We start from the raw sequence: 22,323 nt of genomic DNA, 5'->3' as shown, positions 1-22,323 counted from the left end.
TCCAGTAAATCCGAACCGAACCGAGCACATTTAACAACCTGCACCAGAGAGTACATTCGAGCAATTAGGATGGCTAAGAGAACATATATTGCCTCTCTGGTTGCGTCTGCTGAGTCGCGCCCAGCCGCCCTGTTTAGGATAACCCGTTCCCTCCTAAATAGGAGGGATACGGGCGATCCGCTGCAGGGCAGGGCTGAGGATTACGTCCAATTCCTCGCAGACAAAGTTGCTTGGTTCCGGGCGGACCTGGACTCCAATTCTGCAGAACCAGCCGAGGCACTAAGGGATGATCTGGTAAGCCATCGCTGGGTTGAGTTTCAAGCTGTTACCCCTGAGGATGTGGACAAGGCGATGAGAGCTGTAGGAGCCTCCACATGTGTGCTGGACCCGTGCCCTCCTGGCTGGTTGTAAACAGCAGAGAGAGGTGACACGAGGCTGGATGCAGGCGGTTGTTGCCGCCTCTCTGCAGGAGGGGGGTCTTTCCCCCGCTCTAAAGGCGGCGGTGGTGAGACCCTCCTGAAGAAACCATCTTTGGATCCAGCTGTTTTAAATAACTACCATCCGGTCTCCAACCTCTCCTTTGTGGGGAAGGTTGTTGAGAAGCCTTTCAGCTCCAGCGGTCCTTGGAGGAAGCCAGTTATCTCGATCCTTTCCAGTCAGGCTTCAGACCTGGCTGCAGCACAGAAACCGCTTTGGTCGCGTTGACCGATGATCTCTGGAGAGCCAGGGATGGAGGCCACGCCTCCATCCTGGTGCTCCTTGACCTCTCTGCGGCTTTCGATACCATCGACCATGGTATCCTTCTGCGACAACTGCGGGAGGTGGGGGTGGGAGGCGCTGTTTTACAGTGGTTCTCCTCTTACCTCTCGGACAGGTTGCAGTCGGTGTTAGTTGGGGAGCAGAGATCGACCCCTAGGCCCTAACATATGGGGTGCCGCAGGGTTCAGTCCTGTCCCCCCTTCTTTTCAACATCTACATGAAACCGCTGGGTGAGATCATTCGACGGCACGGGATAAAATACCACCAGTATGCGGACGATACTCAGTTGTATCTGTCCGCCCCGTGCCAACTCAACGAAGCGATGGATGTGATGAGCCAGGGTCTTGAGGCTGTTAAAGACTGGATGGGGGTCAACAAACTTGTGCTCAATCCAGAAAAGACCGAGTGGCTGCTGTGTTTCCCTCCCGCGAATTGGCCAAGTGTTCCATCTCTCAGGCTGGGGGGTCAAACTGTACGCCCCTCAGACCGGGTTCGCAACTTGGGAGTCCTCCTGGACCCACAGCTGACCTTTGAACACCATTTGTCAGCTGTGACCAGGGGGGCATTTGGCCAGGTTCGCCTGGTGCACCAGTTGCGTCCCTACCTGAACCGGGAGGCCCTCACAACAGTCACTCGTGCCCTTGTGACCTCTAGGCTGGAATACTGCAATGTGCTCTACATGGGGCTGTCCTTGAAGAGCATTCGGCGACTTCAGCTAGTCCAGAATGCGGCGCCGCGCGAGCGATCGTGGGTGCACCTCGCTTCACCCACGTCACACCTATCCTCCGCGAGCTGCACTGGCTGCCTGTTGATCTCGGGTGCGCTTCAAGGTGCTACTTATCACCTATAAAGCCCTTCATGGTAGTGGACCTGGGTACTTGAGAGACCGACTGCCAATTACCTCCACTAGACTGATACGATTGCATCGATTAGGCCTCCTCCGAGTACCATCTTCCAGCCAGTGCAGACTGGCAACCCGGAGGAGAGCCTTCTCGGTGGCTGCTCCGACCCTCTGGAACGAACTCCCCGTGGAGATTCGGACCGTCACCACCCTCCAGTCCTTCCGCGCTGCTTTAAAGATCTGGCTATCCCGGCTGGCCTGGGGTTAAGATTCTAACCCCACCCGAATTGTGTGACTGTTGTGTTTTCTTTTAATATGTTGTACTGTCTTCATGTCGGAAAATTGTTTGTCCTCCCCCCCCTTTTTGAACTGTGAGCCGCCCTGAGTCCCCCAGGGAAAAGGGCGGCATACAAATAAAGGGAAATGAAAATGAAATGAAATATGTCTAGTGCTGTATTATCCCCACAGTGCTCTAACTATAAATAAAGAATGAGTAGAAGGAGAAGGAGTAGAAAGAACAGAAGGAGAAAATATTTATGGTGATTGCAATTCAAGTGTTTGAAAAAATTCAGCACAATTTACATTCACAAGTTCCATCAGTGATGGTGTTGGTTATCAGAGAAGCTGAAACAGACTTTTTGTTCCCCAGGATAAAAGAGGCTTTGCAATGCTTTTAAATTAAAGGATCCTACACTAAAACCTGGTTATTTCTATTTATTACTTTGACAGCTGCTTATGCAACAGAAGCTTGCAGCATCATTACCAAAGAACTCTTTGCCCCATGCTATACCTATCTGAGTCCTCTCCCCTATTTTGAACAGTGTAGAAGAGACACCTGCAAATGTGGGCAGATCTGTATGTGTTCCGCTCTCTCCCATTATGCCCACCTGTGCCACAGATTTGGAGTGGAGATCAATTTCCGGAGTAGTGTCCTAGAATGTGGTAAGTTATTTTTCAATATTTAACAACTGTTCTTGGCACCGTGACTGAATGTCATGACAAAGTTAAAACCTGTGAAGTGGTGAAATATCTGAACCAGAGGTGGGTTGTTCTCAGTTTGTCCCGGTTTGGGCGAACCGGTAGTAGCGGCGGCGGGAGGCTCCGCCCATCCACGCAGACTTCTGCGCATGTGCAGAAGCATTGTGCGCAAGCATACGCATGAGCATGAGCGAACCGGTACCGCTGGGATTTGGAACTCACCTCTGACCTCAATTTCTTTGCTTGTTTACATACAACTTTGGGCATCAGTAAAAAATTATGCTAGAACTCTTCCATGAATTCTTGCAGTTAAATATTTCTTTCCCCTGTCTTTTTTACATTGATTATATGACAGCATGGCAAACATGGAGTGCAAGGAAGAAGAAGGCTTCCTTCATCTGTAAAGTGATTGGATGTGTTGTACAGCACTTGTGTAAATGCAAGATGTTTTATCAAGTGCTCCTAAAATGTGAAAAAGCCTCTGCATTGGAAGTGACTTTTTTTGATGGCAGGACTGGGAAAGCTAAGTTCTCAGGGCTGCAAGTGGCTGTCAAACCCACCTTTGGCCAAATGTTTCATCATGAAACATTCCTGAATCCAGCTGTTCTGAGATCTGAACCTGCCCTTCTTTTGTCAAACAATTATTGGACATAATTGCTGAATATATGCATGATTTCTTGCCATTTTGACATGAGAGCTATGCAGAAATCAACCTATAAATTCTAAACAAGTGTTCAGGACTCATCCCCAAAACTAGGAGGAAAAAAAAATAATAATAATTCAAATCTACACTGAATGTTGATATAATAAGCCATGAAGAACTTGGTTCATAATTTATTGCTAATGAAACAGTTTCTTATGCGAAAGTCCTGGGCTTTACCTAAATTTGCTGGATCTAACTTCCGAATAAGCCTACATAATATTTAGTAACAGCATCTTATGTTCAGTGCATGCATTTGGCTTGTAACATGAGAAGTTTTCTTCTCCTCATTTGAGCAGCCCTTTCATGTGAAGATACAAAGGAATACAGTACTTGTGTATCAACCTGTGGTAGAAGCTGCCGAGCATTCTCCGTGCCAGAGGCATGCGATGGTGACTGTGTCGAAGGCTGCACCTGCCCCTCTGGAATGTATCTAAACATCAAAACTGACAGATGTGTGCCACAGTAGGTTGAATTATGTTGATATTATTTCTTTATAACTGCATGCTTTCAGAACTAAGCGATTAGTGGGAAAAATCTTCAAGCTTTCACATAAATGGACCTGAAAAACAGATTTCTATTGGACAGAAAGCAATGGTGGGCACAAGAGACAGTAATGATTCCACACCCTGCACTGTGCCAAGTTGGAGATGGCTCCTTCACTCTTCTTGCTTTCCACTTCAAGCAGCATCAGTAGAGTTTGGCCTTAATTATATTTATCTCAGGAGTCAACTCTTTTCTAGAATTCTAATGAAATGTTTCCCAATATAATTTATTTTATGATGGCATAACATGGTTTTTATTAGCTAGTAAATCATTTTTGCTGATAGGAAAAATAGCATACATATGATTGATTTTTCCAAGCAGGATGCTGCAGTTAAGCTTTACTTGATTTGATTAAGTCTAAGGTGATTGTATCCTTTTTATCTGGCGTACGTAAAGCTAATTTTATTAATTTCTTATAGGAAGAACAGTGTTTGCACTCTTTTTTAAAAATAGCATTTAAAAAATAAAATACATATGGTACCTATGTGCTATCATTTGTATATCTGTAACCCATCTTACTGGAATGTACTTAGGATTTACTTGCTAGGAAAGCACTCCAATACACGATGCTTCCTTGGAATGCTTTGTTTTCTTTATAACAGTTAATATTTCCAGCCATATAAATTGTATATCAATATTCAGTTCTTATTTTCATTTCTATAGAAATGAATGCCCTTGCTATTTTCATGGTATTGATTCCCCTGGAGAAATATAATCACGTTTTGGAAAGTGGTAAGTTACTCTCATATTTCCAATCAAAGTTTACATATGTCTTAATTTCCACTGACTGGGTTGGTTTTATTCATTTAATTTATCATATTTCTTAACTGCCATCTCCTCAGGATATGTTTGGATGCTGAATTTTCTTCAGAAACCTTTTTTTTGTGATTTATTTTTCTTTTTATTAAAGAAAGAAGGGATTTACATGAGGCATCATGTTGCCAAAGGCAAAGATTCTGTCCCTCCGCCCCAATTTCTCATCATGAGGTGGAAGCAATGATTAGTAGCAGGAGTCTGAGATAGGATGATAGAGAGGATATCTTTGCAAACCAAGCCACTTCCTTCTTTACCGCTTCAAATACTTTTTGTAACTTCCTTTTATTATTGACTCTGCTGCCATGATTCAAATATCAGAAATCTTTTTTTCAGAAATCTTGTTCATTCAGGATATCCACTTTATGTTTAAACATTACCTTCTATTCTAACCACAAACATTGGACAATAAAGATTTTGCTTCCTGAACACTTTTGGATATATCTTATAGATATTGCCTGCTAATCACATACATTTATAGAAATCTATTTTTACATGATGCCACCAGGGAACCTTTCATTGGCTGTGCTACACATTTGAAAGAAACATACGAAAACATGGAATGTTGCTGAAGCACATCCAGTACACTAAGTACAACTTGAATATCCGTGGAGCTTTAAAAGTAATGGTTCTTGGAATGCAACTTGGATATACCAAGTACTGTTGTTACATATGTGAATGGGACAACCATGCAAGAGAGTCGCATGGTTACATTATATTAAAAGAATTTGGTTCCACAACCGAAAAATGTAGCACATGAATTACTTGTTGATCTTGCAAAATTATTTTTGTATTGGCTTTACATAAAAATTTGGAGTGATGAAAAAAATTTGTGAAAGCTATGGAGTAAGGAAAGTAAAGGTTTTCATTATTTTAGACAGAGGTTTCCAAAAATAATTGATGCCGAGATTAGGAAGGCATTTTTGTGGTCCACAGACTGATATATCATCAGTGACAAGTGATTCAAAGATCTGTTAGTGAGGCCAGACAAATCATTTTGAAAGCATTCAAAGGTGTCATCGAGAATTTTTTTGGCAACTACAGAGTACCAAACTACATTTACGCTGATTGACAAAGTTTCCTTATCACTAACAGACCATGAAGTGCAACATGTCATGAAGATTCATTTTCTGCATCACACTTGGGACTTCTTTCACAAAAAACTAGATACAGTCAGTATGAATATAGTAAATTTTTTCACCAGGATATTTATTTATTTATTTTCATTATTTATTTCATTTTTTTATTTTTATTTTTATTTTTATTTTTTATTTTTTTATTTTTTATTTTATTTTATTTATTATTTATTTATTATTTATTTATTTATTTATTTATTATTTATTTATTTATTTTATTTATTATTTATTTTATTTATTTTCTTTTATTTATTTTATTTATTATTTTATTTATTTTATTATTTTATTTATTTATTTATTTTATTTATTTATTATTTTATTTATTTTATTTATTATTTTATTTTATTTATTTTTATTATTTTTATTTTTATTTTTATTTATTTTATTTATTTTTATTTATTTTATTTATTTTTATTTATTTTTATTTATTTTTATTTATTTTAATTAATTAATTAATTAATTAATTAATTAATTAATTAATTAATTAATTAAGTTTCCATGACTGCCCAACTCAACCAAATGACTCTGGGTGTCACTACAATAAGATTTATCAGACACTGATTACAAATGAAAATCAGGAGAAAAACACTTTTGATCTTGTTGAACTCAAACATTGTGTTGAAAACATATGATTAAATACACTTTAGTCATTAAAAGCGAATTTCATATTTCTCAAGATTCCTACATGATACAGTAATTATGAAAACTATATTTGTGTTCAGTTTTAAGTGCCTATCATAATCACCAACTTTAAAAAAATGTCTAGTGTAATCTATAGTTTCTAGCACAAGAACAGTTCTAACAGTTATTTGTAAAAACAACTTGATTTTTGTTTGTTCCAAGAGACATTAGGGTTAGTTTCCAACTTTTTAAAAAATGTTTTTGCTTTTATTTATTTATCGCCATTTTTCCATAGCCACTGCAGAAATGGGATGATGAACTGTGAAGACAACACTGGTATGTAAAGTAAACAAAAACAAATTTAACCCAGATCACTTTTCTCCAAACCTTAGGCTTGTAGCATACTTGTGTGTGATCTATATGCAAGAAGACTGGACCAGGAATAATTTATGAAAGTACTATTGTAACCAAACCAGTTTATGATTTTCGTGAGAAATATGTTAGTGATAGTAACAGGTAATAGCCATATACATCGCTATAAAGTTATGCAATCCCTTTAAAATATGTTACTGCTAGGGTTCTGTATTGAAGAAATTTATAGAATATAGAAAATGACTGACATTATCTATGTTGTATTTTTCTAGATCACGTTTGCCCTGAAGAGCAAATCTATGTTAATTGTAGCAATTCACCAATTATGGAACTTGGCAGGGAGAGAACCTGTGAAATCAACTGCTAAATATTACTATGTCTGCACAACTTCCTTGTTTTTCTGGATGCATGTGTCCCACTGGGTAAGAAAAGAAACTTGCAGATAATCTTTAGTCTATTTTTTTCATGCAGCATAGCTTCTACTTCCATCAGCACTTAGTGCATACAACTTCATGTATAAGTTCTCATTTCCTTTTAAATAATTGAAAACCTTTAATGAAAATGTTCAGCTCCAGAACTAAGGAACAGTTTTGCTCTCTTACTCACCTTTCTTATGTTGAGACACGCAGCACACAGAATGGGACTCCAGCCAACTTGCTATGGCCAACTAGCCATGGCCAACTCACTACAGCAACTCACTGCATGAGAACTTGCCATGGCCAATTTTAATTATTTATTAAAAATAAAAAAAATATTTTAATTTTTATCATTTACATTTCATTCTGTCTCTCTATGTAATGATTCTATTCCACCGTTTCTTTGGTATTACTGTAATTCTCATCCTACAGCAAATTGTCCTGTGGTGAGTTGACCATGGCGAGTTTTCCCATGGTGAGTTGGCTGTAATGAGTTAGCCAAGGCAAGTTGGCAGGAGTGGGTTCTGGCTTCTGCTACTGCTGGTTCACTCAGGATGCACTTCGGGTGTGCATGAGCTTGATGCATGTGATGCGCGTGATGCGCACATGCGCAGAAGCAAAAAACAAGATGTTGGCACCTACGGCACCACTAATAAAACCAGTTCGAGGGTGTGGTATGCTGAGTTACTACCTACTCGACTGAACCAGTCTGAAGAGGTAGGAACCCACCTCTGCAAGTTGGCCACGTCAAATTATTATAGACTTCACAGCATGAGGCAATACAATCAAATCAAAAGTTTAAGCAGCACAAATATCTATCTACAATACTTATATTTATTCCTTCTTATCCTTTGAGTTTCAATGTCTCTTTAAAGCAAGATTTTTCCTTCCCATTAATGTTGGGACATTGTTAAGTTGATAATGCTTTATGCTTTCTACTTCATGCACAGAGTTCTATTTTGTTAGAAGTAGTTAGCTGGGAAAACTATGATTTTAAGTCCTGAATTTTCTACCTTTGTAGTAGTTCTAAAGAAGGGAGAAGAGAACATGTGTTTGTTATCTACAAGCCCTGCACAGAGAGATTGGTTTTCACACATTCACAAATTCAGTAAACATTTTGTATCTGGTGCTGCATCCTGTAAGCCTCATAATTGTGAACTACTACTCCAGCTGTCAGAAGGAAGTATATACTTCGTGCTTTGTATGACTTCCAATTAATTATGGTACTCCATTGAATGTCATATCTATATTTAAAGTTCAGTCTGTGTTTAAAAATAAAAACTCATTAAAATAATAGATACAGTTTTATCCTGCTAAGGTGCCAGACATGTTCCTTTCACTCCCTTGAGCTGCTATTTCTGGCAATGATTAGCACTGAATTTTATGACAACATTAATGTTTGGTCATAATTTGTTTTTCTATCTGTGGTAGCTTCCCAATGAATCCTGCTTCTCTTAGAATCACAACTATGTCATGGTTGGATAAAACAGAAAATACCTGTTAAACAATGTTTTCAGGATTCCTGGTTCTTTAACTTCTGGGAGTTAATGTCCAGAAATCTTAAGGTTGCCAACTTTGAAAACCCCTTGCCTTAAAGGCCACAAGGGGTAGAGACACAAGGACAGCAATTTCATCTGCTATGTGGTAAAGCATTGTGGTAAACTTCAGCACAAAGTTTTAAATAACTCTGAGGACAGAGGATATCTCAGGTTCCTCTATCCATTCTCAATTCTGAATATGGCAATCATCACTTGTACTCATTTGAAAATAAAATATTGAATCCTCTGTGGCAATCTCTATGTATGCCTGTTTTGCTCTAAATGTTTTTCTTGCCCTCAGTTTAAAATATCTTCTGGAACAGATGGTATAACAGATCAAATAACTTGTAAGAAGCTTAAATAAATTCCTGGAACATTTGCTAAAAAAAGAAAAGGCAAAAAATCATCACTTTCTAATTTACCCACAAACACACATACAAAAATAATTTTAATGGAATTCAAGAATGTCTCTTATCAATGGCCAGAGAGAATTAGGGGAATAATTGCATAGAAGGAATTTAATTTTGAAGCCATGTTTTTTGAGAGTCCTCTTAGGTTATTGTTGGAGTGAAATAATGAATAATTTTTGGTGTATTTTTTATTAAATAGGCAGCAGTTTCAAAATAGTATAATTCAAAATCATGCACATATATTAGAAATATAACATTAAAATAGCATGGAGTATTTATTATAAAATGAAATGTCTTGTTTTGTGAATCCATGCAGTATTTCAAGTAGGAAGTCTTAAATTTATAGATTATATTCAATGTAACATTAGCAGAAAAAGTATAATAGGCACGTTACGTTTAGTGGTTATGTCTTCAAATACCAGAACTCAACAAAGGTGGGATTTTTTCTAAATAATTTGTAATGAAATCTTTATTCTTCATCTTAGAGTCTGTACTTCTGAAGCTCAAGAACCAAACACATGAAATAGTAATTGTAATCTATAAAAGTTTCTTTAGAACAGTGAAAATAGCCGTTGTAATAAATATAGGTGTGTGGTTTTTTCCCCTCTAGGATTTCATAACTCTTTAAAATGAACAACAATTAAGTGCATTTATCATTGGGTGGAGGAATGGTGCCAGGCTATGATTATTGTTTAAATCTATGCTAAGGCACTTGATTAAGGTGACAGTAAAATTAAATAGCATATTGGTCAAATTATAGTATCTATAAGTAGGTGCCTTCATTTAATTTTATCTGTAAGTTGTACATCAAACTTTGGCATTTGTGAATAATGGCCATTCATAGTAAAAAGAACTCATTTGTCATCTGAATGGCATCTTCCTTTTTTATGAATTCTTAGATCCTTGCAATCAATCTGTCTGCCTGGCTTTTCAAAAGAGAAAGCTGTTAGCACTTGTTTTATGTAGGATTATATTTCAGAGATAAACTTGCACTTTTGTCTTGCCTGGCTAAAGTGATGCTCTTTGTTTCTGAATACGACCTCTTTTTCTGGTAGTTTAAACCAGTGGGAATTTTGTAGTTTAGAAAGGTGGGAGGGCTGTCTTAATAATTTTTAAATAAGACCCTAATGTTAAAAGGTAAGAGAAACTATGATGTTGTTACTGATTTTTTTCTTTCAGAAGATTTGGAGAAAGTAGAAAATTACTTTAATAAAACAGCTATGTTAAAGGCTTTGTTTTTTCATGTTAAGTTTATAAAAGGTAACTTCTATAAATACAGCCAAAGAAAGTCTATGTATGTATCTGAAAAAATTGATTGAAAAGAATAGTCATGCCTATCCTTTCCCCTTGCCTCTTGGATTTGATATATTGTATATATAATATAGATCTCTCTTCAGATTTTTTTGTGGAGGAGGAATATGAATTAAAATTAAGAGAAAGACTCACTATATCTTATTTTTTCTTGAAAATGTTTAATTAAATACAAAGCAGTGCAAGATGTATTTATTGCTCTGGTATTGCTGATCAAGTATCACCTTCAAAATACTCACTGAATATAATTTTGGGTTTCTTTCTCCAGAATTAAGAGGATATTTAAAAATTGCTCTCTAAGAAATATTAGAAGAAAAAAATCTTATATCTGAAAACATATTTATTTTACTGAGATCCTAGGTGAGAGCTATTTTTCTGCTTTGTTGAAAACATTTTCTTCTTAATTGTTTTTGTTTGGTGATAAAACTTACATTAAGCCAGTGTTTCTCGATAGAATTATTACATTAAGTCAGTGTTGGAAGCTTTAAGATCTATGGACTTCAACTCCCAGAATTCCTCACCCAGCAGTTGTTAAGGCTGAGGAAACATTGCATTAAGCACAATGACTGTAATCTTGCATTTGGAATCCAGGAACATTATAACTGGGGACATACCAATACACAACCCAGAACAATCCACTGTAAACCCATTGCCAACAACTGGAGACTATAACAAGTGTTCATTTCTTCTACATGGCCTAGTAGTGTACTGCTTTCAAACACTAATAAGATCAGATCTAATCCCAAAAACGATACAGCAAAATACAGTTGAGTCTAATTCTTTATTTGCTTTCACCTAATAGAAACTTGTCAAACTAAAACTACAACCTTCTAAACTACTAGATATGTCCTAAGAGAGTCTAGGGTAAGGCTACCCTGAACCAGGGTTGGGTTCCAGCTGCTGCTACTGCTGGTTTGCTCAGGGGTGCGCTGCGCTCGTGCATGCACAGTACTAAAAAATGCTTCTGTGCATGCACAGAAGCAAAAAACAAGATGGTGGTGCCTATGGCGCTGCTGAATTACTACCTACTCGGCCAAACTGGTCCAAACCGGTAGGAACCCGCCTCTACCCTGAACCTCTTTACGGCCACCTCCAGCTCAAGACTATGCAGTTTCTTAATCTGGGCCAGTTTATGGGAACAGTATTTCTTGTCAAAACTGTCCCATGCTCTGCTTCTCCAGGTGCACATTCCATCACAGATATGCAAAAGTTTGAAGTAGTAGGCACCAAAAGAAGATCTTCCTGACTAGTTCAATTACTTCATTGCTTTTGCTCTTGTGTGGGAAATTGGCATGTATCCAACTGTCCAAAGGTGAGGGCTTTAGCTGAGAGGGTTGCCAGTTTTATATTAACACACCCTCTGTGAGTCCCACATGCCTCCCTATTTACATAACTGCAGCTGCAAAAGAGATCAACATGACAGAAGAAGCCATTCTGAAGGGGGAAGGGAAATATCTAGGGTGAAATTAGATAATTTCATAGATAATTAATTAGATAATGTGGAGAGTGATTTTCATTATATTTGCAACACAGTAGTGTTTATTCCATTCTTTACAGTGTGTATTACTGAGAAATGGTATAATATATTGATATAATGGTGTAATCTTTTTCATAATCTTTATTCAATTTGATTTTTTTATAGATCTCTTATTTTATAATTGGGTACTTGATGCTGCCTGAGAAAGACAAAATCTTACTGGGCTTGAAAGCTAAGCAGAATGTGGTTTAACATTCATTATTGGGAAGGGGGATTACTATAGAATATCAGTGATTTAGGGTAATTCGAAAGAGATAGAGGCAAATCCTTTCTGGATTGTTGCCAAGGGAAGTACATGGTTGGTCCATGAAGTCATGAGGAGTCAAGTTTAACTCAAATGAAACTGTCCTAATGCTAAGAATATCAGCTGCCCTATTTTAGTTATATTTCCTATTCTTGTAGAGCATATTGAATTTTATTAAGGATATTATATATCAGTAAAATAAAATATATTTTCTGGCAATTAATAGTCACATTTTTTTTATGTGGTGATCCGGATCTCCTTGGGAACCTTTGCCTAAAGTGCACAGAAATTTTCCTAAAATCCTAAAAGTGGGGGGAAATATGCACTTTGCCTGCAACTTTATGATGATGATGCTATTAAATGTTACAATTCACAATTCTTAGTTTGCTGAAAAGTTCTTTAGTTGAAACTGACAGATATGATTTGCTGCATTTGAGCACACATACTTGCATTAAAAAAAGAGAATACTACAAACCAAGTCTTATTATACTGTAGTAAGGTTTTTCTCTTTCAATGAAACTCTTTCTTTTCAGTGATATGGGGTGTAAGATCAATAATGTATCTCAGTATGATCAATTGATCTATCTATCTATCTATCTATCTATCTATCTATCTATCTATCTATCTATCTATCATTCATCCATCCATCCATCCATCCATCCAGAGGTGGGTTGCTCCCAGTTTTACTACCGGTTAGCTGCGCGTCTGTGCACAGTTCAATGTAAATTGTTCTTCGCGCATGCACAGAACAATTTATAGTGAACTGCGCACATGCACACACTACTCAACAACATGCCAGCAATGGCAGCAGTGACCAGGGAACCAGTTCAGGGGTGTGGGCAGCCTGGGTCACTGCCAGTTCTGTGGCCAAACTGGGAGCTATCTATCATCTATCTATCTATCTATCTATCTATCTATCTATCTATCTATCTATCTATCTATCTATCTATCATCTATATCTCCATCTCTCCCTCCCTCCATCCATTCATCCATCTACTTTCCTATTTACCTACTCTATCTATGTGCCTGCCTGCCTGCCTGCCCGCCCATCCATCCATCCATCCATCCATCCATCCATCCATCCATCCATCCATCTATCTATCTATCTATCTATCTATCTATCTATCTATCTATCTCTGATTGTATTAAAATATATCTGACAATGAATGTCTATCTGCTGTTTCAACAGTCTTTTTAAGTATGGTGATATGTGCTTCAAGCCAAATGAATGCCCATGTACCTGGAAAGGCAAAGAATATTTTCCTGGGGACAAAGTAATTTCTTCTTGCCATACCTGGTGAGTAGAAATCATTTCCTGTATTCCGTAATATTCATTTTATACATGCCTTCCAGTATGATATTTTTGAATTTGTTTTTTCTTCTTAATGGACTTGAATTCCATTTGCACTAACACAGATATTTAAATAAACTTTCAGTGGCTCCAAAATGGATTAGGAAAGAATGAATACAAAGAGACTACTATTAAAATATTTTATTAGGATTATGATTCAGAGTCATCCTTTTTTACAAATTTAACTTTAAATCCCACTGGGCGGCAGGGCACCAAAATTATTTGGAAAGAAATAAGGGGTCAGACACATGGTCTCCTCACCAAGGCATCTCTTTTTAAAGTCTTTCCTACCAAGACTATTTTGTTCCTTTTTATTTATACAATCTTTTTCATATATTAATATGTAAATTGTAATTTATCCTCAAGTCTCCCCAAAATGTGAGGCTGATAATTTTTTCCAGTTACATCCACATTACCTTTTCAAATCTGAATTCAAAAGGGGATTTTTTTTTTGGCTCAGGAATATAAAAACTTACTGATTATGATAATTTCACTCTTAATTTCATTGGTACTTTCACAGATTTTTTAAAAAGAACCTAGATCTTTCAACATTCCTTTTCATAAACAGTTTCATCTAGGTTTATCAGCCAAGAGCTGAAAACTGCTTTTCCTATGAACCTTATTTAAATATGTAAAATAGCATCCCATCACCAGGATTGGTAGGAATGTATTATATAAAGGAAGTAACACATTGAGTTCAAGCCTTAGCTCTTTACTTTCCTATCAAACTTCTATTCATGTTTGATTCTTTTGATTCTGCTGGGCAAGCAAAAATAATCCAGGCCTTTCCTTTCAGCCAGCACTCATCCATGCCTTGTCTGGATGCTCTGCCCACTCCAGCCTTGTGCTGACTGACAGCATCCGCCTATTGTCAGGTCCTCAATACCTGTTTAGAAGACATTTATAGCCTTTTGGCTGACTGGTGAAGCAATTTATAAGCCATCTCCACTTGGCAGGAAGGTAAATGACCCCGTAGACACCTCCCTTGCTCCCAAACCTCTATACAGATTTAGCTATCATTGATGATTGGCATACAAACACAGAGAAAAAGAAAAGCCTTCAAGAACCTTATTTCATTGGGCTGGTGGCAGTTCTGAAAATACAGTAGTCTTTTCAGCTTAAAAAAAGAAAATACATTTGTTGAGAAATCTAAGCATAATTCTTAACATGTAATGAAAAAGAATAGGTAAATTGCTGGTATACTCTCTTATCTTCTTGTTAAGAAATGGATCCTTATCACAGTATAAATTCCCTCCACAAATGGTTAGGAAATTAACTTTAGGTCTTCCATCTGAATTAAATGTCAGCCAGTTTTATGGGATTTTCAAAAAGTTTGATAAAAAGTTATCTTCTATGATTATTGTTATTGATTGTTTTTACATTTTAGAGTCACCTCTCGATGAGATGGGCAGTTTATAAATAAAATAACACAACACAACACAACATAACATACCTATTATTCAGGCCTAGGATTGAATGGTCAATTGTAACACAGATTACACTGAGTGTTACATGTGATGGTAGACACATTTTGTCTTATATAAATAATATTGAGAACAGAAGCACACGTATAGGAAGATGCTATGTTGACTGCTTTGAAATATGCCAGGTCTGCTTTTAAAAGCATCCCACTTTGCTGTTTTGTACAAACTATATGATCATTAGACACAGTGTATGGAATTCAATGGCAGATTTGTGTTAGTGGAAGTGGCTTCCCTCATCCACTGAGGAGGGACAGCAATGACACCTTTCCTATTGCCCCCTATTCCATGGCAGAGTCTATTCTGAAGAACCCCCAATCATTTGAGGCAAAGGTTTGGGATACAATAGAGGCTGCAGGGTTGAGACAAAGGAATAGTCAACGTACGTGGGACTTCTGCTCATTTGCTGCAGGATTCAGCTCGATGTTTGAACAATAAAAAAAATTGAAAGAAAATAACCAACTAAAGACAAAAAGACATGAACTTTGTAACATTCATACAGTTTGTTATTTTATGCTTTTCTATATTTGGTTTATGGATAAAATCAGTTCCTTTTTGACATGAGACATGGAAGCAATAATAAGAATGCATGAAAAGCTCATGTTTCCTAATCTAATAATATCAAATGGGAAAAGATAGGTCTCTTAGCAAGCTGCATGTTCAGAAGAAAAATGCATGCCACAAATCAACACATTGAAAATTAATTGAAGAAAAGGCTAAAATAAAAGATTGCTGATTTAACTATGTGAATTAATCAGTTTGGCCTTGTTCTCTGACCTCTGCTTCCTTGCCATTAAAATACCTTAAAATAAGAATCTGAATTAAAATTATTGCTGATAGCATATGCTACATAAAAGAAGTTGAGTTAGATTGGCTAGTAACATGCTAGTTGCCTAATAAAATCAGTTTGTACATTATAATAATTTTTACTTAAAGTTTTTAGTTCCTGATATAAGATACATGTTTAATCAAACTAATGAAATGTTTTAGTCTTTTGAATGTGGGATGTCACGATATACAGTAACTGATTTCTCCCTTGACAGCAGTACGTTAAAGTGTGCAGCCTGTTATGAGCATAAGAATACAGATAATTTATTTGTAAGGAATTCTGAAAATGAATTCCTTTATAGATAGATCTATACATAGATCTTTTCTATTCAAATAAATATCAGCTTATCTGCATGTACAACAACTTTGTACAAGTTCTGAATCAATGGACATGTGAATAATTTGTAGGAACTTACTTTTAACAGAGTCATGCTATTTTGTTAAAGATTATATATAGAGATTATGGTTTATATTTGCTGTAATTGATATAAATTTGCCCTGTTTTAGCATCTGCAGTCATGGCTCATTTAAATGCAATTTCCATCCATGCCCATCAATGTGTACTACATATGGAGATCGCCACTATAGAACCTTTGATGGCCTGTCTTTTGATTATGTTGGAAACTGTAAGGTTTACATGGTTAAGGTAAGACTTTATTTTAAAGCATGTTCAGTTTTTAAACTAAGTATTGTGCTCTGCAGTTAAAAAGAAACATAAACACAATAGGAAAATAATTTAGTTTAATTACTCATAGAGAAAATAAGTTTGTTTTATTCAAATGTTAATTATTATACTTGGAACTATTCATATATGGATATACTGCATTGAATGCAATTGTATTTGGTAATAATATGTATTAGTCAATATATATATGTGTGTGTGTGTGTGTGTGTGTGTGTGTGTGCGCGCGCGCGCGAGCGCAGAATTTCAACCAAATTTGGTACACAGATGGCTTCCTCTCGGGAAACAAATAGTGTGCGGGTAATACACCTCTAACATCCCTCAGTGTATGTGTCTGTGTGTGTTCCAGCATAACCCTGGAACGCCTGGGCCGCTGAAACGAAAAGGAACGAATTATATCTATAGTGTCAAATCATAGTACTTTTGACTGTGATAGTGTGCATTAGTGTGATAGTGTTAGGATACAGCCTGTGGTTGCCATGGTAACAGCTTCACAGTACTCCACAAGGGGGCTCCAACTTAATATAGAATTAGGATAAATAAATATCTGGGTAGCATTGGGTTATTGGTTGCTAAATAAAAAAAATCTAGATGAAATAAGTAATTCTCAGGCTAAACAAAACCATGATGTAAAACACCAAGCAGAAGCTTCCTAATCTCCAGGAGGAAGAGAATGACCAAATAGCAGGTGACATGAATCAAATGGGAGGAAAAACAAAGAATGTATACATTTGAGCAGAGATATATAGCCACCGATTCAGCAAAACAGTATATCTTGGAACTAGTCTTTGGACATCCTGGTTGCTTCTCCAATAATTGCTGCAATCCTTCATCTCATTGAATTCCTCCTTCTTGTTTGTGACAGAATGATGGAAGAAGGAATAGGCAAAGCATATGCTGCATATGGCTGGAAAAATCCAGACAGCTACCCTTAACAAGATGGCAGCAAAGACATATCCCGATTTCATTGCTACCATCTAGTGGTCTTCTTCAGTTTCATAGTCTAGATAAAATAACCCTAAAAAGAATTATTTTCAAATGTCTGAATTAAATATATATATATCTTGTGACAAGCCGAAGGACAGAGAATGGAAGTAGTGATCTTCCTCCCATATTTGGGTATACCGGGGGTTGTAAAAAAATCTAATAGATACCTTTCACCCTGGCTTCGCTGATAACGGATAAGAGCCTGTGGCCTAATGGCTAAGAAGTCTGCCTAGTATGTAATATAGCCCAGGTTCAAATCCCAGTAAGGGTATGGCTAGCTGATGAGAGCTAAATAGCTTGAAATAGATCTATACTAGTCTCCCTTTATTTATTTATCAGCACAAATACAACAAAATGCAACAGTAAAAATATTGGGTTTCTGCCTGGATGGTCTCTTGTGACGAGCCGAAGGACAGAGAATGGAAGTAGTGATCTTCCTCCCATATTTGGGTATACCGGGGGTTGTAAAAAAAAATCTTTTATATATATATATATAGCTTGAAATAGATCTATACCACACACACACACACACACACACACACACACATATATATGAATGAATATTTGGTAGGACTGGAAAGGTGAGTGGAGAGCCTTGCCATGTTGACAACCAGTGTTGCTGTGGTTGGTAAGAAACAACTATGTGACTCTTGTCTTTCATTTCACTCTCCTGTCCTCAATTATTGCAGCTTTGGAAGGAAGTCTTGGCACTCCAGCTCTTATACTAATGGTGAGCTCCATCTGCAAGATTTTGTCTTGGAGGCCCAGAAAGCTCTATGTATTGCCTTACTGCTTTCTTGTTAGACTTATCAGTATGAAGTTGTTGAATTAAAAATCATATCTGAATATAATTCCTGAATTATCAATCTTATTAATGGCTGATCGATGACGTGGTGGCATCATTTTCTTTGCTGCGTCTTGCAAAGTAACTTTTCCTGCATTTATGCCACAGAGAGTAGAGAAAGAAGAGGAACAGGTTGGCTGAACGCTTTGCAAATTGGAATCAGCTGCATTTTTTTTTTTCTGCAGAGTTCCTCAATTACTAGTTTCTCAGTCATCATAGAAAATGTGAACTGCTTTAACATTGGAATCATTTGCAGAAAGTATGTTTCCATTAACGTAGGGAAAACGTTCATAATATTTGATGATGACACCGGAGATCCGGTAAGCTGTAGCAGAACAGAAGTTAAGATATACTGTATAGATAATGCATCAAACCCAAAATACTGTCATTCGTTTTCATATTGCATGATAAATATTAGCAATCCTTGAACTTTCAGAAAACTTTTAAAATTAGTCATGCTTATTTATCTATGTTTTAGTCTTCCTTTTCTTCTCTAAGCATTATGGATATATACAGGTAGTCCTGGACTTACAACATCTCATTTAGTGACAGTTCAAAGTTACAATGGCACTGAGAAAAGTGGTTTATCATCATTTTTCACATTTATGACCATTACAGCATCCCTATAGTCGTGTGATCAAAATTCAGGCACTTGGCAACTGACTCATATTTATGACTGTTGCTGTGTTCCAAGATCATGTGATCCCCTTTTGCAATCTTCTGACCAGCAAAATGAATGGGGAAGCAAGATTCACTTAACAACTGGGTTATAATTTATCAATTGCAGTGATTCACTTAACAACTGTGGCAAGAAAGGTGGCAAAATGGGGCGGAATTTACTTAACAAATGTCTCACTTAACAACAGAAATTTTGGGCTCAATTGTGGTCATAAGTCGAGGACTACCTGTAACTCTTTATGAACAATGTTTATATTCCATCACACAGTACCTATCTGTTTCTTTTATTTTACATTGCCATGTTATACCAGCATCTGGCATCATCTAGTGGATGAGATCTTAAAGTGGCTAGAAAATAATAAATCGCTTAGAGAAGAAGGCACAGTGTAATTCTCACTTGAATTGTACGTCCAAAAACATTTTTAACAAGTCCAGTGTGTCTTGGATTGCTTATTCAATCTTATTCACATCAAATGTTTTTAAAAGTAGAACCGCAAATAATATGCTAAATCTAATCTAATGTGATTGTTTTCCTAAATGCATATTTAAATTATATCATAAAGCTTTCATTAAATGCCTATAATCGGCTATGCATGTCTGACATTTAATAGAGTCATCTGAGTTACATAGATAAACTGCAGCAAGTGTATATATGGAAGGCTGGATTTTTCACCATTGTTCATTTTCCTAATGAACACATCACAGTAACGTGGGATCAAAGAACAACTGTTCATGTCGAGACAGGGCCTCAGTGGCAGGTAAGACAAAACTTCTCTTATGCTTTTAATTCCTTATTGACTTCGTTGGGGGAGATTTAAGTTTCTATTGATATCATCCACTGGTATAAATAGAATTCTAAAGAGTGGGAAGTTGGTTTGTGTTTGTTGGTCGTTGTGGCATAGAGTTGTAATGGTCTGCTGTCGTTGCTATTTTGCTGGTGTTAACCAACATGTGGAACAGGAAAAGCACCCCAAGAGTAGCAGTGGTGTCATGAGGGCTGATGAACTGATCTGGCAGCTACCCAGGACTATTTCAGTGAGATGTTGAGATAGCAGTATCGTTGGTCCAGCCTGGTACAGAGGTGTGAGATTAAAGCTGGGAGGGGCACCGTCTCTTAATTGCTGGAGGACATAACCTCAAAATTGGAGTGAGAGAAAAAAGGAGAGAAGAGAGAAATTGTATGCATGGCCTGATTAGAGTGATTTGAGAGAAGGGTTGGAGAGACAATTTTAAGTGTGGGGCAGTTGTTGGGTCTTGGTTGAGAAGGGAGAAGAAAGGTCTAGGGTGGCTTTCATGGAAGAAGGGAAGGGAAGACCTAGAAGGATGAGAACTCCACCCAAGAATAGGAAGAGGGGGGACTTTGCTGACTGTATTAAGCCAGTACCGTTAGTTCCTCCAAGAGGGAAAGGAGGGGATTAGCTTTGGAGATATCCTGATCTCTGAGGAAGAACTGGGCAGAAGTCCCTGAGAATCAGAGGTGGCATTTTATCGGTTCAGACCAGTTCGCCTGAACTGGTAGCAGAAATTGTGGCTGGCCGCCCTATTCTATGGCATCCCATTTAGGCCCTTTTCCCACCATAAGTTGAAGGCTGAGTGCATGCGCAGAGGTGGTGAGTGTGAGCGAAATTAGCATGCCTTTGCACTCACATTTACGAACCGGTAGGGAAGGTAAGTGAATACCACCCCTGCTAAGAATGTTCTTCGCCCAATGGAGAAGCAGCAAGTGTTTGGCTGAACAGAAGGTTATACCATGCTGAACACACTGCAGTAAATTCCAGCCTGTTCTTTTCATTCTTTCTTTTGTCACGGTCAAAAACAGGGGAGGGAGCCAGAGAGCTAGAGATTGGATAGTCTTTGGGAGAGAGGTTTAGTAGGAAACCTGATACCAGTATTGTTTGTATTACATTGCATATACTGTAAATGTTGCAAATATTTGCTATACATAATATCACTGATAATAATAAGCATTAAAACTTTCACTGTCTTGTTTTTTTCTGTGTCTCTTGCTACCATTGCAAAACAAAACACCCGCAGTTAAAAAAAGAACCTGTTTGTCATGCTCTGATAGTCTTTCATTGGCTTAAACAACAGTAATAAGGGGGAAAGGGGCAGGGGGGAAAGCTTAGATTTACACTGAATAGTATTTTAGTGATCAGCTTTGACAAAGAAAAGAAATAAGATTGAAGGGGAAAGTAATGTCACTGATGTCACTGGAAGCGGATGGCATAACTTTACAGCACCTTTTTCAGGTTGAGGACTAATTTATCTAAAGTAAATATGTGCATTAAATCTAATGGATTCTCTTCCATTGGAGAATCTATTTTACAATTTGGGGTTATTTTTAGCCGACATACCAATCAGCAATTTGCCATAAAAGTTTGGTAGCAAAAGATAAAAAGGGGCTGGCTGGGAAGGCTGCATGCAGATTGTGTATCTACTGGTAGCCCAAAAGAATTTGGGTTGTGTGTCAGCTGTACCCATTCTTCAACTGGGGAAATTCTACTTCCTGTCATTCATGCCCTTATGACCTCCTATCTGCATTACTGCAACATGGTGTACATGTGGGGCTGCCTTTGAAAAGCATTTGGAAGTAAAGGGTGTTGGATAGTTGACACATGTAAGCCATTGCTTTATGATTCGCATTGGTTGCCAGTGTGTTTCTGGTATAGTTCAAGATACTGATTGAACTTCATAATTTAGGACCAGGTTACCTGAGGGACTGTCTTCTAATTGTTTCTATCCATTCAATCCAGTTCAACAGGATGTTCATACTCTGAGACCTGTCAGCCAAGAAATGTAGCGTAGTTGGGACCAGGAGGTGCATCTTTTCTGCAGTAATAGAACATCCTCCATCCAGAGATTAGGGTGGCCCTGATCCCATTGACCTTTCATACTGGTCAATATGTGTGCCTGGGCCTGGAGTTCTGATTGTGTTAAGGGCCCTGCTTCCTGCTTATATTAATATCTATGGATAAATTTTTCACTGCTGAATATATTTATTTTTTCTATTGTACTTTAATTGGTTTCAATTGATGTTATGATTATTTGCCCCTTCCCCGCCTCCGAGTCATGTGTGGGTCATATACATTGAATAAATAAATAACACTCCTGCCTATTTTCCCCATAACAACCACTCTTGATGTGAGTTGAACTTAGAGGCAGTTACTGGCCCAAAGTGTCCCAGCCAGCTGTCAAGCCTAAGGGAAGACTAGATTCTATGTTATTAATGTGAAAAATAATAATATCAAAT

At 37.4% G+C, this 22,323-nt stretch overlaps 1 protein-coding gene across 1 annotated transcript in view; it reads left to right on the top strand.

The window, feature by feature from the left end:
• Positions 1-22,323, top strand: part of OTOG (otogelin) — a 111,907-nt gene that overhangs the window by 38,116 nt on the left and 51,468 nt on the right. The window contains 10 exon segments of the mRNA XM_032212857.1: positions 2,330-2,542; positions 3,578-3,743; positions 4,488-4,556; positions 6,690-6,730; positions 7,039-7,119; positions 7,122-7,188; positions 13,412-13,519; positions 16,390-16,528; positions 18,581-18,715; positions 19,685-19,831. Of these exon segments, the coding sequence (XP_032068748.1) occupies positions 2,330-2,542; positions 3,578-3,743; positions 4,488-4,556; positions 6,690-6,730; positions 7,039-7,119; positions 7,122-7,188; positions 13,412-13,519; positions 16,390-16,528; positions 18,581-18,715; positions 19,685-19,831 (1,166 nt within the window).

The sequence above is a fragment of the Thamnophis elegans genome, chromosome 1, assembly GCF_009769535.1.
Source record: "Thamnophis elegans isolate rThaEle1 chromosome 1, rThaEle1.pri, whole genome shotgun sequence".
NCBI classification, from domain to species: domain Eukaryota; kingdom Metazoa; phylum Chordata; class Lepidosauria; order Squamata; family Colubridae; genus Thamnophis; species Thamnophis elegans.
Note: the sequence above shows the minus strand (reverse complement) of the source record. Positions and strands in the feature narration are given on the sequence as shown.